Raw genomic sequence first — 20,085 nt, 5'->3', positions numbered from 1 at the left:
CTAGAGGGACAGGAAGATGCCTGGACCCCAGAGACACAGAAAGCTTGGAGATCCAGCACTGGGACACCAGGGCCCTCTATCGGACTGTCCTTCGAGGCCTGTTTCTCCTTTCAGCTGTCCGTTATGCCACTATTATCGCATTTGCCAGAGCAGAGAAGTGACTTGCTGGCAGGGTGCTGGGCACGGGGTGTGGGGGTGCAGGTGGGAGGAGCGAAGTGGCGCCCATCACCCTGGATACAGACGAAGGCTCCTCCAGGCGAGGTTTGCACCAGCAGCCATGCCCAGCCCACCTACCCCCAGCCAAGGAGAGCCAGCCCGGGGTGCAGAGTTCGTGGGCTGCGGCTGCCAGCCTTTCCGGATAGACTGCAGCCCGCTGGCCCACCCAGGGCTTAAAGAGGCATCCTTGGCTTGGCCAGGGCCTGGGACTCAGTGGAGGAAAGACAGAGACAGGGCACCTCGAATGCAGGAAGAGCCAAGGGACACCAGCCAGGTCACAGCAGTGTGACACTCTAGTCAGCAGACCTTGAGCTGCCCAAAGCAGCTCTCTCCTCTTGACCTGAGGCCTCCTCACCTGCCACTGGGGGTGTGAGGCTAAAAGATAACAGGAAAAGACAGTCAAAGAGAAACTTGCGTGTGCTGAAGGCCAACCTGCACCCCACGCTTTTCAGAGATTTGGGCTCCTCAGTTTTATTGTATTGAAAAGGAAAGAGATGCTTTACTATCAAAAGCATGTGGGGAAATGGATGCCATTCTGAACACCAGGAAGATGGGCGGCGGTGGCAGGTCCCTTAGGGTTTCACCCCCTCCTCAGCAGCCCCCTTCACTCTGACTTTCCCCCACAGGCCCTCTCTCCAGTCCCCACAGCCATGACCTTCACTCCAGCGCCACTAGAAGACACAACCGCAAGCCCCCAATTCTGCAAGTGGCCGTGCGAGTGCCCGCCGTCCCCACCCCGCTGCCCGCTGGGGGTCAGCCTGATCACAGATGGCTGTGAGTGCTGTAAGATATGTGCCCAACAGCTCGGGGACAACTGCACAGAGGCTGCTATCTGTGACCCGCACCGGGGCCTCTACTGCGACTACAGTGGGGACCGCCCGAGGTACGCAATAGGAGTGTGTGCACGTAAGTGAGAGCTTCCTACCTTCCACCTGGCCCAGGACCCCAGCTCTGGCCCGGGGCCCCTCTCCCTTGGCACACCTGCAGCCGTTCATCTGGTCAGGCCTGAACTTGGCAGGAGGCACCTCCATCCCAGTCTAGCCCATGGTGAGAAGCCACAGGCCAGGTCCCTCCTGGGGAGAGGGTGATGCCCACATTCTTTCATATCTAAAACCTCACTTCTTGCTCCCTTCTCAGTCCTAGAAACATACTTCTCTGGTGAGGAGATTCCCCAGGGAAGATGGAAGCCTGGTTGTGTTCTCTTAGTGGGTAGCACCATCCCAAGGGATGCCAGGTAACTTCAGAGCTCTGAATAGTTTAGTAATATTATAAATTAAAATAATATGGTTAAACAAATCCAGTAGACTTCAAATAATGAAAACCAGCAGTCTGCAAACACCCCTTCTTACCAACCATGTTCTTCTGGTTACTTACAGTCACTTTTAACTTGTAGCCCTTTCTTATATTTACCACTGCATGATTCATGCCTTCTGCTGTATTTTAATTGGCTTGATTTGTCAATTTTGGATTATCTGTTAATAATGTTGTTTGGCAGCTGATGACTTAGCTCCTCATTACCATCTAATACCTCCATTTTCTTTCAATGTCATTGCCATAATTTTTGTTTGTATAATCATTAGTATTTTTTAATAATATGACTATGGAAATGATGCTCACTATAGTATAAGATAGTGTATTTGCTTGAATTTCTTTTTCAGGGTGCCTCTTGTTTTTCCTGGAGTTTCTAATTGCCTTTGATTTTTCTTTGCTCTTGGTCTTTACATCACCCTCATGGTTGTCTTTACTCTTCAAGTGTTTGCTAAATTGTGGATATCCTGTCCTATTTTGTTTCCAGAGACTGGCTCTCTGGGACTTTCTGACCTACTTCTATCTGGACTTGCATTTCCTTAGTTTGACTCATGTAAGCATTACCCACCATACGAGTCCCAGCAGGATGAAGAAAGGTACTTAAACATCATGACATAGCAGTCTAAAGAGTCCATGGACTCTCATAAATACAAGAACTCCCTTCTTCCCTTAGTGCCAAATTAAGCCTTCCCCATAATTATAACTCCACATACACCCCATTACATGTTCACACACAGTACAGTCTCTTATCCCCAGATAGCATATTATACTTCCTGAGGTGGGTTGCTGGTGAGGCTTGACATAATTTCAAGTCAGACAATCCTGCCCAAGTCTTGCAGTTAACTTATGGCACTTTTCTTCTTAGATCATTAGCTCATTTTCAACTTTCATTGCAAGATATGTGTCTTTGACTTTGTAAGCAACCACCTCTGCTTCCTCCATCCTTCTAGTCTTTCTTCTTTTACTGAGACTCATAATTAGTCCCACAAAACAATGTGTTCAAAGAGAACTTACAACAGGATCCATACAGATCATCCAACATATTGGTTCAAATGTTATCCCTGAGTCCCAGTCCAGACTTATTGAATCAAATCTTTGGAAGCAGGGATAGGAATCTACACCAGGTGTTTCTCATGGATGCTGAAGTTCAAGACTGATGGTTAACACACAACCCAGGAGGGAAACCTAGCTCAGCCCCTTGTGCTAGAGCCACCTAAAGTTATATGAGACTGTGTCATAATTCCTCTCCGCTTTTATAACTGCTCTTCAAAGTCATTAGAAAGGCAATTCAGTTCATCACTATTGTAGGAATCTCTAGGGCTGTACTGCAATCTTGTCATATTCCAGGCACCAAATCTTTATAGATATTCCTGGATCCATAGGTTGCCTCTCCTGCTTGACTCCTCCACCAGGGCCTGGAAACCCCTCCCCCACCCCTCCCCCTGAGTTGGTAACTCGGGTCCTGCCCCCACTCCAGTCTATGAGCTCCCTGCCACCATGAGCCTTTTATGTTTCTTTTTTATTTATTTGGAAAAGCAAACAAACAAAAACTGTGATTCTGAGAAGAGTTTGATGGGTTTTACAGTTCCCAAGGCTTATCTGGTCATATAGGTTTGCAGACACTGGGATAAAAGGTGCTGCAGAACTTCAGAGACTTGGAATGTTCATGTTCATTGTCAAGTCTCAGAAGGAGCCATGACAAGAGGACTTTTCCATTTTAAACTTATTTGAATACTGAAATATTTCATTCAGGTACTTTCTTACCCACCTTCACCACATGGACACACATACGCACACACACATGTGCATAAGGTGTATAATGCACACACACATCACATGCAAACCTATGCATACTCACACACACATACACACACACACACACAAACACGCCAACTCACTAAGGTTCTACTGACTGCTGTCCTAGAAATGCTGTCACAGTGTATGGGTTTCTGAAACTTAACGCAAGAAAGAAGAGCAGCCAGGTTGAAAGTGTAGGGAGGAAGACACCTCTGAGTCAGTCAGATAAGGAAAAGAATGGTCCGGCAGACCCTCCTGCAAGGGTCAGCTCAGCCAGCTGATGTTCCCTAAGCTGAGATACATCTGTCTTCAGGGATTTTCATGCAGTTAGGTCAGGACAAGACAGGTCATAAGAACAAGCTACTTCTAACTCAGAGGGGATGGGAGGGACCACGGCAAGCTGTCAGCTGCCAGCTTTGGCTGTCCGAGGTCACCCCCTGGGCCTCAACTGAGGTGGTGCCATGGAAAAGTGAGCCTGGTCTTACCCAGTCTGCTCAGTTTTCGAGAGAACCCAGAAGTCTCGATTTGTGTAGTGTGTATAAATGTTGGCAAGACATTTGGAATGTTTTTAAAAAACACTCAGTGGGCCAAGCCAAATGCATCTGTGGGCAGAGCGTGACCTCTGAGTTAGACCGCGTGGCTATTTTGGTTGCACAAACACTGCATCTAATGCGGCTGGGTCAGGCCTGGGGCAGTGTGGTTTGGTGGAAGCATCACAATGTTCACAGGCACCGGCTGGGGTTTTCAACCCTGGCCTGCTGCTGGCTAGCTACGTGCCTGTGGGCACATCCCTCAGGGGCCTGAGGAAACCAACCTCGTGAAGTGGAGGAGGACGGAGGGAAGGCCACACGCTGACGTGACCTGCACTCTTGGGTCGCTTTGCTTTCCTTTCCTTTGTGGAAGTCATCTCAGTCCTGTCTGGGGTCATCCTCAGAGGAGGGGACAGGTCTGGTTCCAGTCCCGGCCCAGCCCCTGTCTGAGGTGAGGGAACAGTAAAATCAGACATGGTCTTTGGAGCCAGCCAACCTAAGTGGCACCCCAACATCACTCGTACAACCTAGTACTAGTACCTAAGTACTAACGGGGACTCAGGCAAGTTACCTCGTCTTTCAATCTCAGTTTCCTGGGAACGAGGAAATGTGACAGAGCACGACCTCACTGGGTGGTCGGGTTGTCAAGCGACTGGCCATGGGAGGCACCTGATAAAGACGTGGCTCCCGTTCGCCTGCTCCCGTTCGCCTGCTCCCGTCCATCCACCCATCTGCCCCAAGTCGCTCACGGGGTTAGTGTAGGACAGTGACAGTCAAACGTGGGACACAGGGAGGTCTGCTCTGCTCCACTTGCGTGAGATCCTGGAAGTCCTGCAGGAGGAGCAAAGCCGGCCAGGCCAGGTCAGGCCCTGCAGTCTGATTAGGTAGGAGGTGGTCCAGCTGAAGGGTCACCTGCAGCCACTGCACACCAACATCTGCCTCTGGACCGGGGTGGGCTGGCTCGTCACGGGGCCAGCAGCTCTCACCACATCCCCACCAAGGAGACCATGGAACCTTCCAGACACAGTGGTCGTCAACCTTGGCTGACACCGAGGCTGACAAACACGGAGGTCCACCCCAGATTCCATGTCATGACCTGACACCTCTCTTCCCAGGGAGCCTCGGCTGGTTCTGTGGAGCCGCTGGTGCAGGATCTCTGTGCAAGGCCAGGTCCACGCCCTGCCTCCCCAGGGTCCCCGCACAGGGCGGAGCCTCAGCCCCACCTGCCCCCAGTCCTCACACGCACACACACTCCATGCACCCACACACACACTCTCACCTGCTCACATCCACACCCACACACCAACACACTCACATGAACTCTCAACCCCCCACATTCAAACACAGACATCCAAACACACTCCCATCCCTACCCTCCACACGTGCACCTACACAAACACATCCCTCCCACATGCACTAACACACCTCCACACAAGCTCACTCACAACTACCCACACCCCCAGACTCACACACTCCATTCACACAGGCTCACTTCCACACCCACCCCCCATCTACACAAACACACATCCCCCCCACACTCCCACACACACCACACACACACTCACACAGACACACAGACCTGCACACTCACACCCCTGATACATGCACAGATCCAGACACACACTCACACAGGCTCACACTCCCATACAAACCCTGACACACTCACACCCTCATAATACACACCTACACAATCCCGCAGTCACATGCATACACCCACACTCCCACTTACCTCTACACACATCGACACCTCACACCCCCAACACACACACCTGCACCCTCTCGCAGACTTACTCACAACACTGCCCAGAGGGCGCGGGCCAGGTCAGGGTGACTCGGAAGGCCAAGCTGAACAATCCGCTCCTGGCTGCTCTTCCCCTGCGACTTGTCTTGCTTTCCTTTGTTCTTTTCCATTCCCCTCCTCGTCTGGTGTGAGGAGCGGGCTGTGGAGTCAGGGCTGCTGGTTGGAGTCCCAACTCTAATCACCCAGCTTCCTGACCTGGAGCACACGGGTCATTTAACCTGCTGGACCTTTCCTGTCCGCAGTGAAGACAGTAAAACGCTGATGAAGTCATCGGAGAGCTGAGTGAGGTCCCGCACTGCAGGGTACAGGGCAGGCAGCCCGACGGTCAGGACAGATTGGAGTCCTGCCTTGCTGCTCCTCCCCGCGGGTGACCAGGCTCAGGAGACAGCAGCCCGGCAGACTCACGCGCACTGGGCCTGCTCCTGCTCTGGTCACCGTGGCAGGTGACTGCACCTCGCTGAGACGTAACAGGGAAAGCGATGGTGCACTCCCCTCCAGGAGAAATAAGTAACTCATGCGCACGCTGCGGGCAGACCCGGGCCCCGGACCCAGGCGCTGGATAGAGGATGATTCCCACGAACCGGGGGAAGGACAGAACCGCAGGTGGCTGCCCGTTCCTCCTGGGTGGGAACCCCCGGCACTTCCGGATGTTCTCAGGTGGTATATGGCGTCAAGCACGGCTCTGGCCAGCAGCCCACAAACCCTCCCTGGAAGTCCAGGCCTCGTGGCTGACTCCACGACTACTCAGATGCCACCCCGCCCGCTCACACTCAAATCAGCTTGCCTCCCAGGAGGACAGCGTGGCTTGCTTTCCAGGGAGCCCGCCCCTTGAGCCCCTCACCAGCAAGCAGAGTCCTGCTCGTGCATCCCTCCCTGGGTCTGGTCACCACCCTCTCCTGGTTCTTGCCTGGGTTACTGGGCTGGCCTCCAATGCTGGCCTTCATTCCTCTTCAGTCTGTTCTCTGCATTGTCGTGAAGCATGATTCACATCTTTCATTCAAGTGACTTACTGAGCACCTACTGTGTGCATGGCAAGGTTCTAGGCTGTAACTGCTCTGCACTCTCTCCTGAGCCTCCAAGGAAGTCACTTCCCACCCCAACTCCTTCTCCTCACCCTCTGTCCTCCCCTGACCCTCCTGCCACTCAGCTGGCTCCCACCTTGGTGTGCTCCTTGAAGGCTCCACCCCCAGCACCTGGGCAGGCTGCATCTCTGCTCTTTTTGGTCTTTGCAGAACCAACCTTGACTCACTCAGGCCTTCCCAGCCCACCTGGTTTCAATTCCAAGCTGCCCACTGTTCCCAACCACCCCTCCCAGCCACACTCTTCCCCCTGGACGGAAGGATACAGTCCCTAGAACACTCCATACATAAGCCCCGAATGAGGGAACTGGGTTTCAGCATTCTGGACAGGTATTGTCAGTACCTGGCTTTGTGTCCATGCCACAGGGAGCAAGCTGCCTGATCCCTCTGGGGGCTGTATCCTCACCGTGGTCTGGACCCTCAGTGGTGCGGGTGAAGCTAATGAAGTCGCACACGCCCTGCGCTCCAGGTGTGCCCAGCCCTGGACAGCTCGGTGCTCTGACTGGCCTGCCGCAGGATGAGCTGGCCCCGGGAGTCTGAGCTCAGTGGGTCCAGCAGAACGGGGGCCACGGGGGCAGCCCTGGCCTCCTGGGCCTGACCTGGCCGCCGGCTGTGTTTGCAGAGGTGGTCGGCGTGGGCTGCGTCCTGGACGGGGTACGCTACCTCAACGGGGAGTCCTTCCAGCCCAACTGCAAGTACAACTGCACTTGCATCGCCGGCGCGGTGGGCTGCACGCCCCTCTGCCTCCGCACGCGGCCCCCCCGCCTCTGGTGCCGTCGCCCCCGGCGGGTGAACTTGCAGGGCCAGTGCTGCGAGCAGTGGGTGTGTGAGGACGATGCCAGGAGGCCACGCAAGACGGCGCTGCGGGACACCAGCGCCTCGGGTAGGTGCAGGCGGGTCAGGGGCGGGCCTGGGGAGGCGGGCTACACAACCCTCCGCCCGGGAGTGGCTCCAGCGGCCTGCCCAGTCCAGACTCCCGACTCAGTGTCCTCAGGAAGTCACCCCTCCCTGGGGCCACAGGTCCCCACCTGTAAAATGGAAATTTCCGGCAGCGTGACAAGGGGAAGCACTTTGTAAGCTTCCTCAAGAGCAGAGCCTTCTCAGGTGCCAAGCCTGGCTCTCCTCCACAGCGCTGGGGGCACTCAGGCAGGGGGGTGCCTGGGAAGACAGGCAAGAGTGCCGGGCCAGGGCAGAGGAGTGGGCCTCCGCGGCCTCGGTTTGTCTCCAGTTCCTCCAGCTAGGGAGGATGGGTGGCAGGTGAGGCTTGGCAGGGGAAGCCAGAGAAGAGGAAGTTCTGAACAGGAGGATAGGAACAGGTCTGGTGATTTACCAACCTGTGGGAGCCTAGGCCAGTGCCAGGGTCATATGAGCAGGTGGGCTAGGGAGGGTCTGAGGTAGGTAGGCTTTGCCTGAATGAGACTGGAGGCCTTGATATCCACCCACTGTGTGGTGAAGGAGAGTGGGGACAGAGGGTGACTCTTGGGGCTTGTGGGCAGAGGAGAGTAGAAGAGAGGAAGCACTTTGGTGGGAAGGAGCTCTGCCTGCTGTGGGAGGCAGGTGTGGAGGGGGAGGCGGGCAGAGAGGTCTCTCAGGGAACCTGCTGGAGCTGCTAATGGTAGGTGGCAGGGCCTAAGCAAACCACACAGAGCAAGAGTCGCGGCCCGGGGCGGAGTCTGAGGAGGCTGAGCTTGAGGGGAGGACAGAGAGAGGTGAGGAGAAGGTCAGAGACCCCAGGGGTGTCTGGCACCATGGGAGACAAGAGGAGAGCATTGCTGGAAGACCCCCTCTCCTTGGAAGTGGACGTGAACGAGTGGAAATGGCGATGGAGTTTAGGAGTCGGAAGTGCAGTGGGTGGAAAGTAAAAGTTCGCAGTGCCCGAGATGGTTCGGGCCCGTGGAGCCGGGTCTCGCCCTGGCAGCACCCTGGGCTGGAGAATTCCTCCGGTGGGCTGTGCTGGGGTGTGGGCTGTGGCAGCACCCCCTCCCCAAGTCGAGATCATCCAGAGCGCCCGCGGCATTGCCAAAGGTGCCCTGGGCGGGCGAGGAAGCTGCCCGGCAGGCAGCAGCGGCTCGCTGCGGGGGCGGGGCACAGGGAAACCTGGTCCCTAGCAGGCCCCCCTGTCAGAGCAGCTGTCCCACACAGCCCCCCTCAGCAAGGTCACAGAGGGGTCACCGGGCGGTGGAGCGGGGCAGAGGCTGTCGCCTGCTGTGTGTGGTCTGGTGACCCCATTCCGCTGAACACAACTGAGCCCCTGCAGCACAGGGAGGTGACCCAGAAACCAAAGCCCTTTTATCCTCTAGGCAAATCCCTTCCCACCACCCGCAAGATGTTCGCAGCCCCCACTCCGCCCAGCCCTGCCCTCTCCGTCCTTGGACGCCTGTGCTCCTCTCTTCCCTCTGTCCACGTCCCTGCCCCCCATGCTGGCCCACTCCTGAGTCCTTCCTTCAGGGCTGCCTGCTCCCAGGAGCTGAGGCCGAGTGTAGAGGCGGTTTCCCTTCCGACCTCCCTTCTCTCCTGCTTCTCTTCCCCTTGTCTCCTCCCTGCCCGTGCCCTTGGTCTCTCCTCCTTCTCTCCCCCTCACTCTCCTTCTCTCCTCCTCCTCTCTCTTCTGGGTCTTTCCATCTGTCTGTCCATCCCTTCTCTCTCTCCCTCTTCTGTTTTCCCTGGCCTCCTGCACCTGCGTGTCCGGGTGGGACCCTCTCCTGCGAGTCTGTCACACCTTTCTGTGGGCAGCTCTCTGTCTTGCTGGCCTTACCTGCCTCTGTCTGATTCACTCCATCCCGTTCCTCAGGTGAGCAGCACTGTGCTTAGAAGCTGGGACGTCCGGGAGCAGAGCCACCCCGAGTCTGTAGTTGTGCAGGTGACAGCCAAGTGCCCACACACGCCCACGTGGACGGGGGTTGCTAAGGGCCAGGGACAGCTGGAGCATGCGTGTGTGTGATGTCCCCCTCCTTGATCCCAGACTTGAGACGGACATGCTCTTGTTGACCCCATCTGCACGGACAGGGCTGGGCGCCGAGGTGTGAGGGAGCCGTAGGCAGCAGGCCCAGGAACCTGTCTTAGCCGCCAAGCCCTCCACATGACCTCTATGAAACATACGTAGGTCTTCACCTTTGACCTCCCCAGAATCAACTTCATTGCGGCAGGAGTGGGGACAATGTCTTGCTAGTCTCTTGTCCCCAGCACCTAGCAGGACACTAGGTATAGGTTCAGTCAAAACCTGCACCACATGGTCTTATTAGCCCCACAGGACAGATCTGGTTCTGATGAGGCGGCAAAGGCCAAGTGAGTTTTGAAAGATCACACAGCTTGTAGATGGTACAGGATTTGAACTCGGGTTCGCCTGTCTTAAAAGATAATTTTCCTTCCATTTATCCTCTCCTGATCAGAAAATTATGAAGACCTCAGAAAATGTCCTCCCCTTCCTAGGTACCAGTGCTGATTAGAAACCAACTTGCCCTCCTGCGAGAGGGACAACCCAGTTCCCTATCTGTCTCTGTGTGTGTCCTTCTGCTTACCTTTCTCTTTCTCTTCCTGAGTTTTGGGGACGCCTAGCCTCGTTCCTATGGAGGTGGTGGGTGGGGCTGGTGGAGGCTGCAGACTCATGGGGACTGTGTCCATCTGCAGCGACTGCAGGGGAGGTGGAGCCCTGGCACGGGAACTGCATAGCCTACACGAGCCCCTGGAGCCCCTGCTCCACCACCTGTGGCCTGGGGGTGTCCACGCGCATCTCCAACATCAATGCCCGGTGCTGGCCTGAGCAGGAGAGTCGCCTCTGCAACCTGCGGCCGTGTGACGTGGACATCCGCCTGCACATCAAGGTGGGTCAGGAGCAGGGGCAGGGGTCTTGAAGGTCACCAGCAGACAAAGCTGGCCGTGAGTCTGGCTGCTGAGCTTCTTCACGGGCTACTTGTAAGGTGGGAATAATGATGCCCACCAGGAAGGCCTGGTGTGGTCTGGGACCCGAGACAGGGCACTGCGGATCTCACTCACTGGAAGCTCAGGTGTGGCAACCATCCTGTCAGAATCAAGGTCATTGGGAAGGAGCTCAGGGACGCTCCACAGTGCTCCTCGGAAATGACCTGGAAGGACCCCGGGGACTTGCCTCCACCCTCTGCTCCAGTGCCGTCCCAAGTCCACCTGTCGGCACGCAGGACAGCGTGTGGTGGCAGGAGGAACAGCCTGCAGGGCCTGGGGCACTTGAGAACACCTCTCTGCTGTGACTAATCTCGTGCCTCTGGGCCTCAGTCCTCTCTCGGTCACAATGGAGCAGGTCTGTGAGATAACAGGAGCAGAGCGCCAAGCATCTAGGGGGCCACAGGACTCAGCCCCGTCCCTGAGCTAACGGGGATCCTGCCTGCCTCGTTCAGTGCCCCTCTCGCACGCCTCCAGCCTGCTGTCACTCAGAAACCAAGAAAGCTCCGTTTTAAGAGTACAGGTGGTTTCTCAGGATGCTGAAGAGAGGCAGGCCCCGTAGACGCGGGTTGCACAAAGCTGCCTGGCTTCCCACCACCTTCGCCTGACCTCTGACATTGTTCCTGCACACAGGACGGCTCCCCAGTTCATCTCTGGGGGTCACCTGGAGGCACCCCTCTTCCTCCTCTCCTCCCCTCTTTGTTCTCTTTCATCCTCTGATTATCTACCTCCATTGTGCCAGCAAGTGTGTCCTCTTTGCTTGGTGCACAGCAGGGACTCAGTGGGCATCTCTGAGGGGAGGCCCAGAGGGGAGGCCTGCAGTCGGAGAGTGGGGCAAGGCAGAGCTACAGAGTTGAGGCCCAGCCTTGCTGGAGGCAGGGACTTCCGCCCAGTTTCGTCTCTGAGATTGGGTACCCTAAGAGGTTCTGCAAACTGCCTAAGCCCTAGATATCCTGGATCTTCTCCATCCCCACCTCTGGCATAACCTGGTATGCAGTAGACCCCAAGACCTGTTATTCCAATGCATTTAATAAGTGCCTACTATGTACCAAGCACAGAATTATCCCATAGAGACACAGAAAGAGCCCCAAGTCTCAAGGGGCCCATAGCCCCATGTAAGGGCGTATTTCCCTCTAAACAAATGTCAATCCAGCTTAATGTGTGGCACGGTAAGTGTTCCGAGGAGGCAGCAGCGGAGGAGTGGGGACTGAGGCAAGGCAAGCCGCAGGCCATGGTCTGCATTCCAGGCCTGTGGGGAACTGGGTTCGCTGAAAGAGCTGCCAGAGCTTCGTGTGCTGGGGGAACCATGAAGCAAGGGCGCCGGCAGGGCTAGCCTTTAGGACAGAAGGGAGATTGCAGGCGGGAACACAGCCCAGCAGGGCCGTGGTGCTTCTGTGAGCCTCACCTTAACCCGCATGACCCGCCGGGCCCTGATGCGTGCCGGTGTCCTGCCTTGCGTGGAGGTGCTCCGAAAATAAGGCAGAGTGCTCCGTTGATGAGGAGGAGGAATGGGGGGCATGGAAGGAACAGGTGGTTGTGTGCTCCCTGAGCATCCCCTGCTGAAAGCCCCTTTCCTTTCCTTCAGGCAGGGAAGAAGTGTCTGTCCGTGTACCAGCCAGAGACGCCCATGAACTTCACCCTCGCAGGCTGCGTCAGCACACGATCCTACCGACCCAAGTACTGTGGGGTCTGCACGGACAACAGGTGCTGCATCCCCTACAAGTCCAAGACCATCGACGTGTCCTTCCAGTGTCCAGAGGGGCCGGGCTTCTCCCGCCAGGTCCTGTGGATTAATGCATGCTTCTGCAACCTCAGCTGCAGGAATCCTAACGACATCTTTGCTGACTTGGAATCCTACCCTGACTTCTCAGAAATCGCAAATTAGGTGGGCACATCATGGGATTGGGGGCCTGGCTCAGTGACGGCAAGGCAGCCAGCCCTCGTGGCCAAGAACTCCACAATCGAGCCTTCTTTTGTCTGTTTCCTCTGCACTTCCGAGTACCTGATTTGGCACATAGCCTCCTGCCCTTACCCAGATGACCCTTGATGGTGCCGCTCAGGCACGCACAATGGTTCCCCTTCTTGGTGGCATTCAGCCTTACTCCAAAGAAAATACCTATCTCTAGCTGTTCTGGATAAGACCCAAGCCTGATTCAGCCTGTCCAAGTCATTGAACATCCTTATGCATTTTGCCCAAGTCCCAAGAAATGGAATCAGCTGGATATCCAGTATCACAAATTCCCTCTTTAGATGCCAAACTAGGGGAACCTTTAGTGCCTTCAGAAGGATACATGAATTGGAAACAGTAGAATAAACTGTTACTTGACCTGCCAAATGTTATAGGCAATTGTGCCCATAACACACTTAAAAGTAGCTCTGATTCCTAAGATTTGTGCACCATTTAGGCAACAAACCTTTGTCAAGTGAGGCTGATGGTTGTTTGGTTTTGATTATCAATGGAAAACTATATTCATGAACCTGGCATTGTGGAGGTTCAATTTCTCTTCACTTCTGCACTGTCAAGGGTCTCAAATGGGTTCATCCCAACCAGAAATTCAATTTCAATTTTGTTCATGAGAAAAATATCCAGTCGTTACTCCAGGGACAGGGCAAGGTCAGCCAATTTTAGAGGTGGCAACTGACCTAAGCACCACATCTGCTGCTGACCAACAGCTCTGTGGGCAGTGGGCCAGGCTACTCCTTGATTCTGACCCTCTCTCTGCTCAGGGCTCAGAGGAGTTGGTAGAGTGCCAGAGAGTGTGTTCTGAAACATTCCTTTACTCTATGGAACCTTGGGAGATTCCTCTGAAGTTCAGACCAGATCTGCCAGGCCAGGTAAGGGTCAAACCACAAAGTGGTTACACCCTTCATTAGCCTGAAGTGGCCTGCAGGACTAGAGACTATAAATCCACAGGAGTCCCTGGGCCCAGGACACATCTTTTCTACTTCAGTAACTACTTCACAGCCCTTGGGTCTGTGGATCAAAAAAACTCAGTTTTTCTGGTGTAAAGTCAGAGGTTGACCAGTTGTTTCAAAACGGAATGATATTTAATATCATTACCCTTTGGTTACAAGCCAAAAGGAGTTGAAGCTAAAGGAAAAGAAGGTTGGTATAAATATAAATGAGACGATTATTTATTTTATTAGGAGCATATAATATTTACTGTCATAATTCTTTTTCCATGTGCTGTACATAGTTCTCAGTGCTTCACATACACTTTCTCATATGTCTTCATGATGATGATGACAAATTCCATTATTATTTCTGTTCTTACAAATGTGAAATGGAAACCCAGAGAGGTAAGGATTCTTGACCAAAGAAACTCAGCTGTATGTGAGGGAATTGGAAATCATATCCAAGGTGGACTGACTTCACAATCCACATATCCCCCTGCTCCCAGTTTCCCAAAGTGTCAGAGTAGGGGACAATAGTGACTTAAGTGACTTCTTTCATTTTTGCTCTTCTTCTTGTCTTGCTAGCTCCTTTCCAAAGAGAAGAGAGTATCTGATTTTTTGGTAATTTCAGTACTTAAACATCCAAAAATATGTAGGATAGGAAGAAATCCAAGCATTCCTATAGATAATTCCCTCCTTCAAATCCAAACCAGCTCATATCATGTATTGATAAGGCAGTTCTGTTTCCCCAGAGCTACAGACTGTGTAATGTGCAGTTATTCACAAGGAATTGTGCTCGGCATGCAGAACTCTTAAACAGGAGAAAGGACTTGGCATTAGCCCTCCTTACAGTGACCTCCCAAAGACCTAGCCCAGTGCAAGGCATATAGTGGTGCTTGATGTGTATTTAATGAATACAATAAATTGTACATATGTTTCTACTTTTATTTAAAAGCTCTCTTCTTTTAATTGTGTGAAAATCTAATATTTATCAGTTAAAAGTTTACATTAAGTGCCAGAGTAAGAAACATTTAATATTTCAAAGAAAAGCATATTCATATGTGTGCAAGAATTCTCATAGGAAATTTACCCCATGAAAAATTTCTTTTGTCAACTTGTGTTGGATTTTTTAGAGTATAAACATCTGCCATCTACAAATTTGAAGGCCACATATCTGTTAAGCCCATGTGAAACTCAGCAGAAACCTAAGAGCTCGGTTCTTACTAATTTGCATCTTGATTTGGGAGCCAAGCATGACCTCCCAGATCGTAAGAAATCTGGTTGAAGGAACTGGGGATTATCCTGGGGACAGGTGGGATGGTGTGACCAGGGTGACTCAGTCGCCATTGGTTCTGAGAAATGAAAATGTCCTGTGCAGGACCCCACAGTCACAGTATAAAGACAGAGATCTGGCCCCATGGAATGAAGCTCTTTCTAACAGGACTGTTCTCAGGGGTGTGGCCTTATTCAAGAAAAGTTAAGAACAGTAATTTAATGAAAAAAGTTTCAATTTCTTGAGTCGTTAGCTAGCGTCAAGCACTATGCTAAGTTTGACTTCATCAATATCACAAAAATTTCAAGTGCACTTCTTTTCCCCAGAGGAAACTGAGCCTCAAAGGGCTGCAGGTTGGGTCCAAACCCATGCCCACTCTTGCTCTGGAGGAGGCCTCCAGGCTGAGCCTGGAGATGCCTAGAAGACTCACACTGCAGGGTTCAGACAGACCCAAACGACTGCCCCTCCAGTCCCTTGGAAAGGAACACTGGGGACTACTTAGCCTTTGGTAAAGCAATTCACGTTAGTAACAGAATGGATATGGTGACATGCCTGTAATCCCTGCTGCTGGGAAGGCTGAGGCAGGAGGGTCTCAAGTTTGAGGCCAGCCTGGGCAACTGAGCGAGACCCTGTTTCAAAATAAAATAATAAAAGGGCAGAGTGTTGCTCAGTGGTAGAGCTGGTTTAGCATGCACAAAGCCCTGGGTTCAATCCCCAACAGAAGAAAGAAAGTTAATTCATACTAGTACCTAGAGCAGCCTTCTCTGCTGTGCTGAGTTGTGGGAGAGGGAGGGAGACCTGAACTGACCAAACCACTGATTCTTGCTAAACCTTGTGACAGGTGTTTGCTGAGCCCTCCACACGTGAGAGGTCTGCTGCTAGGAGCTTTACTGCCATATCTCATTTAATCTTCCAGTGAACCTAGGAGATGTGGGATTATCAATGCCCTACTGTACAGAGAAGACAGCTGAGTCTCACTGACTTAAGTGATTTGCTTAAGCTCTTAGCAGCCCAGCCAGCAAACCACAGACCAGGAGATCCACCCAGGGCCACCTGACACCTGAGACATCTCTTCAGGCACTAAGCCTAGTTATCCCAGCCCCCAAACAAAGGCATGACCTACACAAGAGGAGCTTACTTGAGGATAGCTGCAATTTTAATTTTGAAAGGGCTTCAGAGAGTGGTTGAGGAAAGCAGGTTCAAATGCTTGACTGTCTACCGTCTCACTTATATTGTACAGAGACTGTGGGCAAGGAACGCAGCCTGTGCTGATTATGTTGAATCCTGTAACTGCTTTTTAAAAAGTCTTGTTCTGATGCAAAGTGATCCCAGTGATAGCCCTGCAAGGCTGGAATCCTGGGTGGACATAATGATTAACTGTGTTTCCGTGTGTGTGTGTGTGTGTGTGTGTGTGTGTGTGTGTGTTTCTACTTTCAAACTGTGATTTCACATTTTAATAGTCCTCCTGCCATTTTTGTAAGTGACTAAATGACACATATGAGGAAACAGCTTAGGATTTAGCAACAGCATTGAGCAATCTGTCGTGTTTCATGACAATCTTCATTTTTCTCATGATTTATGTAGCATGGAACATGTTTGTTCAACGTGAAGGGTTTTCATTGCTCAAAGCCTTTGTTTACAGCTTTTCTCTTTAGAAAAAAATAAATCATCAGTAAAGTAACTTACTGGATTTGGAGGAATTTCTTGGAATATCTTGGAATTTCCTTTGGAGGCAGTGATGGAGCCTTGAGCATATTAAATTAATGTGGTAGAAATTAGATCCCAGATATTTTATATGGAAATAAAAATAGCTTAAAACTTTGGAGATGACAGAGTTAGGAATCAATTCCGAAATTCAGAGAGACCAGAACCACCAATGCATCCAGGCTAAAAAACACCTCATAAATACAACATGGAATTTTTAGCATCCATTTCTCCATTTGTTCACTTACTCATTATTCAGTTTCTTTCTATAGCCCCAAGTAGTCCATGGGCCACTGAGGTCAGGGAAATGGCTACCCAGAGCAGTGCCTGGTCCATGCCAGGGACCCAGTAAGCAGGATGGATGGATGGACAGAGGCTCTGCTTCCGGCTGGGAGAACGGAGAGGTCCCCAGGAGGCTGCGTGGAGCAGGGGCTCCCGTGGCTCCAAACCTGCTCTAGTCCTTGCTGGAAGTCCTGTTTGCCTGTGCCTCGGCTTCCTCAGTGGTGTCAGCGTCCACTTCTTGACAGCATGCACGTTGCACGCGCGATGTTAACACAGCACTTAGAACACAGTGAGCACTTCATTGACACTTCTGTTATTAGCTGAGTTGCCGCTTCATCATAAATGGAATAACTGACCAGGGTACAGTAAGACTTAGCATCCACGTGTGTGTCTACACATCTAACTCGTTTAGCTTTTGCCTAAAAGTGTAAATAGAAAGAGGACGTGGCCCAGCGCTTGGCTGAGCGTCCGCCTCCTTCTGTTGCAGGCTGTTTGGTCACTCAGTCATTTTAGGGCTGTGTTTTGTCTTTAGCTCTAACTTGGGTCATGGCCCAGCTCCCTCCAGGCAGGAAGGACAGAGTCCTTCTCTCCTCCACACCCAGCACAGCACACAGCGCACACTCAGCTGTGTGAGCAGATCCCCTCACCCGCTCACCCCAAAACACATGATGATGTCACAATAAAAGTCAAGGATTAAAAAAAAAGGTCACATGAATTATTTCCAAGACCCTTCTATCTTGAAGCACACTTGCTTTCCAAAATCAAAAGATGGAGGTTGGAGTCCTTTGGGTGCCTCAGAGCTAACCATCCAGACTTCGAGGGAAAATCCCCAGGCTGGGTGGTTGAAGTTTTGGGAAAATGGGATTTGGGAGAAATAGCCAAAGTATTTTTACTATGAAGTGCTTTATCCTTAGAAGTATGTAGTGGCTGCTGGAAGTGTGGCACACACCTGTAGTCCCCACTACTTAGGAGGCTGAGTGAGGAGGATCCCTTGAGCCCAAGGGTTGAGGCCAGCCTGGGCACCACTGTGAGACCTCAGCTCAAAACAATCAAAATAGGGCTGGGGATATAGCTCAGTTGGTAGAGTGCTTGCCTTGCAAGCATAAGGCACTGGGTTCAAATCCCCAGCACTGCAAAAAAAAAAAAAAAATCAAAATATACAGCAGAGATACCAGCAATCTGTATCACCCCCTGGACAAAATGAAAATGGAAGACTTCCTCTGTATTCAGAAATAGCTGAATCTGGTTCTTTCTAAATGCAGGACTAGCAAAACTGGCTTCTGAGCTGAAGGAGCTGGAGCAGACCAGGCACCCTCCTGTGATCTGTCCCCAAGAGCTCCAAGCTCCACTCTGAGCCTTGTTACACGTGGATTTGACACAATACTGACATTGTATATTTCTCAGTCCATTTAACAAAGAGAGAGGAAGGTTTACTGCTAACATTGAGAAACATCTGTCAGCAAAGGAGGACGGAGACACATTAAGCACCAGATAAAAACACATAGAGGAGAATGGGGGCTCCACCGGAGGATGGAACGCACAGCTGGCCACAAATCCCTTACGGGCAGCCACAGTCTCAGTTCCGGGAACTACCTGATGTCCTGCAGTCCCCAGGCGTCAGCTGGTGGCCGCATGGATCCTGCGGGTGCTCAGTGAGCTGTTCTAACAGGTGGCGAGGGACAGGACCCACTTAGAAATGGCCTGTCCAGTGTTTAATGTCTCTGAGCTTTGGCCTTCTCCTCTGTGAAGCCAGGAGCACTCCTTACAGACGAGAATGAGACGGAGAAAACCCTGACGCCCGCCGAGTATTTCTATGATTAGAGGAAGCTCTTATCTGCTTATTTAGCAGAAACCTCCTCTTGTGTGTTCGAGACTGGGATGGCCCTGAAAATCCAAAGTAAGAGGTCAGACTTTGGGGGGGAAGGATACACAAAGTGAGAGGCCCTGCGGGGAGGCCAGCTTCCCAGAGGGGCGGGGCGGGCGCCCAGGAAGGCTCTGCCCGGAGCTGGCAAGGGGCGTCTGCATCCGGGTTCTGCTCTGCTGGGTTTAATTGTGCAGAAAAGGCCTAACACTCACCTTCCTCAGAGCCCCTGTCGCATGGGGTGGGAGGTAGCGGGAGCCCGGTCATGGTTGACCGGACACCGGAGCCAAGCTGAGCCAACCAGCTTCCTTCTCCTACAGGCACAAAGCCCTGATGGACTCTGTGTCAATCAGTGGTCGGCCCCGAAACCCAAGGGCTACCATTTTATGCTTCAGAGTGGCAGAAAACTCTGCTTTCATAAGAAGGCTGATCTGCCCATTTGGTGCCCTCCTTGATCCCATCTCCAAACCCATGAGGCTAAGCCTCGCCTTCACCCCTGGCTTTCACGTGGGACACCGCGGAAAGGTTTCCATGAGCCTACGAGGCCCACGTGCCCAGCATGTGAGCACACGGGTTTAGGCTATGGTGAGGGGACGCTCCAATGGCTCTTGCAGCGGGACTGTGTGGGAGAAGGGTACAGGGTGACCGGGTGGTCCCCGAGACACCACACACGGCTCAGCTCAGAGCACACCAACTGTTGCTGAAATACAGGGTCAAGTGACTCAAACTAAGACAAGCACCTTGAGCAGAAATTGACCCCCACTTGGCAAACCAGCCTCTGGGCACAGGGTCTCTCAACGACACCATGTGCTCCAAAGACAGGTGTATGTGCAGGGGACAGCACCCTGACTTTCAGAAGCCCGGCCCAGCAGGGCCAGAGGTCGCTATGACACCCTGCCTCCCCAGAGGGGCTCTGCCCTCCTCATCTCTGTTCTGTTTCCAAAGCAGGAAAGCTACTTCCACCTGCTGAGTGTGAACCAACACGAACCCCACCCCCCTCACAGACACCAAAAGCAAGGCTTCTCAACCTGTGGTCCTCGGACCCTACAGATCCATGCCTAGAATTCAGTGGCAAGTTCTTGGAGGAGGATAAAATGCACCTTTGCTTTTACAACCTTCACCCTCTGTGTTGGTCAATGAAATGGAAAAGAACCAAAGTAATGCCATTTTGTTCTGACCTGACTCCATTTTATGCTTGCTTATAGTGTCTCCCTTTCACATTCCTGAAGCTGTAACTGTGTTGACAGTAGAGTGGGACCTTCCCATGTCCCTGACAAACAGCGCTAATGTATGACAAAATGACTCTGAAATGTATAATCAAAACAATTCTCTCATGTAATCAGAAGAACTGTCTTGATGGTCTTTCTGACCAATATGTGCCTCAACTGTCCTTGTGGCTTTTGCCTTGATCAACTCTGTACTTC

At 52.4% G+C, this 20,085-nt stretch overlaps 1 protein-coding gene across 1 annotated transcript; it reads left to right on the top strand.

The window, feature by feature from the left end:
• Window positions 1-277: 277 nt before the first annotated feature.
• On the top strand, window positions 278-14,432 carry Ccn4 (cellular communication network factor 4). The gene is made up of 5 exons (XM_047520625.1): window positions 278-397; window positions 843-1,122; window positions 7,354-7,614; window positions 10,359-10,552; window positions 12,232-14,432. The coding sequence occupies exons 1-5, from the start codon at window positions 278-280 to the stop codon at window positions 12,529-12,531; spliced, it is 1,155 nt and encodes a 384-aa protein (XP_047376581.1). The 3' UTR covers window positions 12,532-14,432.
• Window positions 14,433-20,085: the final 5,653 nt, after the last annotated feature.

This window comes from Sciurus carolinensis, chromosome 1 (assembly GCF_902686445.1).
Source record: "Sciurus carolinensis chromosome 1, mSciCar1.2, whole genome shotgun sequence".
NCBI lineage: Eukaryota > Metazoa > Chordata > Mammalia > Rodentia > Sciuridae > Sciurus > Sciurus carolinensis.
The sequence above is the reverse complement of the archived record's forward strand: the minus strand, read 5'-3'. Positions and strand labels throughout refer to the sequence as shown.

Excerpts from the sequence above, each read along its gene's own strand:
- Ccn4 (XM_047520625.1), top strand. The coding sequence starts at position 278 with ATGCCCAGCCCACCTACCCCCAGCCAAGGAGAGCCAGCCCGGGGTGCA. Across the intron at positions 398-842 it reads CCCACCCAGGGCTTAAAGAG|GCCCTCTCTCCAGTCCCCAC; the intron begins GCATCCTTGGCT and ends TTTCCCCCACAG. Across the intron at positions 1,123-7,353 it reads CGCAATAGGAGTGTGTGCAC|AGGTGGTCGGCGTGGGCTGC; the intron begins GTAAGTGAGAGC and ends CTGTGTTTGCAG.